At 65.5% G+C, this 2,631-nt stretch overlaps 1 protein-coding gene across 1 annotated transcript in view; it reads left to right on the top strand.

Annotated features, from left to right (window-relative positions):
• The window catches only part of LOC104124409 (perilipin-3-like), an 8,572-nt gene extending 6,801 nt beyond the window's left edge, over positions 1–1,771 (top strand). The window contains exons 3-7 of the mRNA XM_009636748.2: positions 119–213; positions 311–608; positions 763–953; positions 1,037–1,159; positions 1,231–1,771. Of these exons, the coding sequence (XP_009635043.1) occupies positions 119–213; positions 311–608; positions 763–953; positions 1,037–1,159; positions 1,231–1,575 (1,052 nt within the window). The 3' untranslated portion in view covers positions 1,576–1,771. The remainder of the gene's footprint in view (positions 1–118; positions 214–310; positions 609–762; positions 954–1,036; positions 1,160–1,230) is intronic.
• Positions 1,772–2,631: the final 860 nt, after the last annotated feature.

Below are 2,631 nucleotides of genomic sequence, written 5' to 3'. Positions count from 1 at the left end.
CCGCAGAGGGAGTGGGTGTGGGGGGGGGGGGCAAGTACCCTGGTGATTCTGGGGTACCCCAAAAACTGTCCCTGGCAGAGCTCTTGCAAGGCAGCAGGATATTATAACCCATTTATTTTCACATCTCCAGTTTCCACTGCCAACGAATATGCCTGCAAAGGGCTGGATAAGCTGGAGGAGAAGCTGCCCATCCTGCAGCAGCCCACGGAGAAGGTAGTGGGGTGGGGTGGGGTGGGGCAAATGTGCTTGGGGGGGTGGGGGGTCCGTGTCCCAGTGCTCCTTAACTGAGCTTTGTCCACTCCCCACCCAGCTCATCTCGGACACCAAGCAATTGGTGACATCCACAGTGACGGGGGCCAAAGATGTCCTGACCAGCACAGTGGCTGGGGCCAAGGACGCGGTGACCAGCCGGGTGACGGGTGTGGTGGACATGACCAAAGGGGCCGTGCAGGGCAGCATGGAGCTGACCAAGTCGGCGGTGAGCAGCGGGGTCAGCACCGTCATGGGCTCGACCGTGGGCCAGATGGTGGTGAGTGGGATGGGCTCCATGCTCGAGAAGTCGGAGGAGCTGGTGGACCATTACCTGCCCATGACAGATGAGGAGCTGGGTAAGGAGCTGATCACAACCCCCTGCAGATGTGTTATGGCCTGGGGGGGGTGTGTGTCATCTTGGAGAGGGGTGGGTAGAGCCTGGGCAAGGCGATGCTGGCTTTACATGGGGTTGGTGGTGGTGGGGCTACCTCAGCAGCTCCTCTCCTCCAGCCAAACTGGCCACGGCCGTGGAGGGCTTTGAAACAGAGCAGCAGAAGCAGCAGCAGAGCTACTTCGTGCGCCTGGGCTCCCTCTCAGCCAAGCTGCGGCACCGAGCCCTCCAGCATTCCTTGGGCAAGCTGCAGAGCGCCCGCCGCAGCAGCCAGGACGTGCTGGCCCAGCTCCAGCGCACCCTTGACCTGGTAGGACCCATCCCCGTGTCCCCCTCCATGCTACCCTGGGGCTGTGGCAGACCACCCAGGGCAGGCTCTGCTTCTCCTCCCAGGTGGAGCACCTCAAGCAGGGCATGGACCAGAAGCTGCAGGGAGGGCAGGAGAAGCTGCAGCAGATGTGGCTGGAGTGGAGCAAGAAGCAACCGGGTGGTGGCAAGGACCTGGTGCCACCAGAGGTAGGTGGAGGGCAGGGGTGGGGTGCCCTGGTGTCCTCCCCCCCCCTGCCCCCCCCCTTGTCCCCCTGCAGCCGGTGGAGTCGGGCACGCTGGCCATGCTGCAGGGCTTGACACAGCAGCTCCAGAGCTCTTGCCAGCCCTTGGTGTCCAGCCTCCAGGGCCTCCCCCCCAGCAGCCAGGACACGGCGGGGCAGGTCCGGCAAAACGTGGAGGAGCTACGGACAGCCCTTGCCTCCGCCGCCTCCCTCCAGGACGTGACGGGCAGTGTGCTGGCCCAAGCCCGTGCCCGTGCCACCAAAGCCCGCCAGCTGATGGATGAGCTGGTGGAGCACGTGGCCCACAACACCCCCCTGACCTGGCTGGTGGGACCCTTTGCCCCCTCGGGCCAGCGCCTGGTGGACCTGGAGATGCAGTAGCATCCTCTGGGCTGAGGGTGATGTTGGTCCTGCCCCCCACCAAGCCTCTGTAGAAGCATCTACTAACCCCTGCCTGGCCCACCTTGCCCGTAACCTTAGTGCCTGCCTGTACATGGGACTGCTCCTGCCTGCCCCAAGCGCAGCTCTGGCCCTTGCCAGGGATGTGCAGTAACGTGCCTTAGTCCCCCCAAGTGCCTATGGGGTCACCTGCGTCCCCCCTGTCCCCTAACCCTTGGTGCCTTCAAGCCCCTGGTCTTGTAGGGTCGGGGAGGGCTCGTGAAGCAATAAACTCTGGTTAGTTTTGCACTGGACTGAGGCTTCTTCTGGGGTTTGGGGGGGTGGTATGGGGCCCCTGTGGCTGCATCCCACACCAAGGAGGGGCTTGGGGGAGTGATGATGTCATAGCCCTGCATGACCTCACAAGGGCTGAGGTGTCTCATGGAGTGAGTGGAGGGGACAGCCTGGCACTGAGCCCCCAGGGCACCGGCCTCTCCCCCAACACCTGAGCAGAGCCCACGGCCGAGGGTGAGTGCAGGGGCTGGTCTGGAGGAACAGCCCGCCCACCCCCCGAAGTCCTGAGGACCACCATGTCCTGGGCCCCCCAACCTGTCCCACAGCCCAGGGAGAGCCCCAGGGGGACGGGGCGGGGGGGGAGGACAGGAGCAGGGTGTGCTGGGAGCAGGGTGTTCCCCCCCTGCCCCATGGATGCCCAGCCCGGGGGGCTCAGGGCAGCGGCGTCTAGCAGTGGGGGGGGTGCTGGGCTGCAGCTGCTCACCCCGCTGGCAGCACCCTGTGCCCTGCAGCCCATGCGGTGGCACCCTGCTCTGTCCCCCCAGGCTGGGGTGTCACCTCCTCCCCCAGTGCTGTTGGCTCTGGGGCACCATCCTCAGGGCTGCAGGGATGGGAGGGTGGGCTGAGCTGGACCCCAGGACCCCCCAGTGTGGCTCACAGCCCCTCACCCCACACAGCTTGGCACAAGCCGGGTGCCCACCCATCCCACCAGCAGCCCCCTGGAGGAGACAGGCACCGAGGCCAACGCGGGCCCCATCCTGCCCC

This window comes from Egretta garzetta, unplaced genomic scaffold (genome assembly GCF_000687185.1).
Source record: "Egretta garzetta isolate BGI_Z169 unplaced genomic scaffold, ASM68718v1 scaffold4, whole genome shotgun sequence".
Classification (NCBI taxonomy): Eukaryota; Metazoa; Chordata; class Aves; order Pelecaniformes; family Ardeidae; genus Egretta; species Egretta garzetta.
Note: the sequence above shows the minus strand (reverse complement) of the source record. Positions and strands in the feature narration are given on the sequence as shown.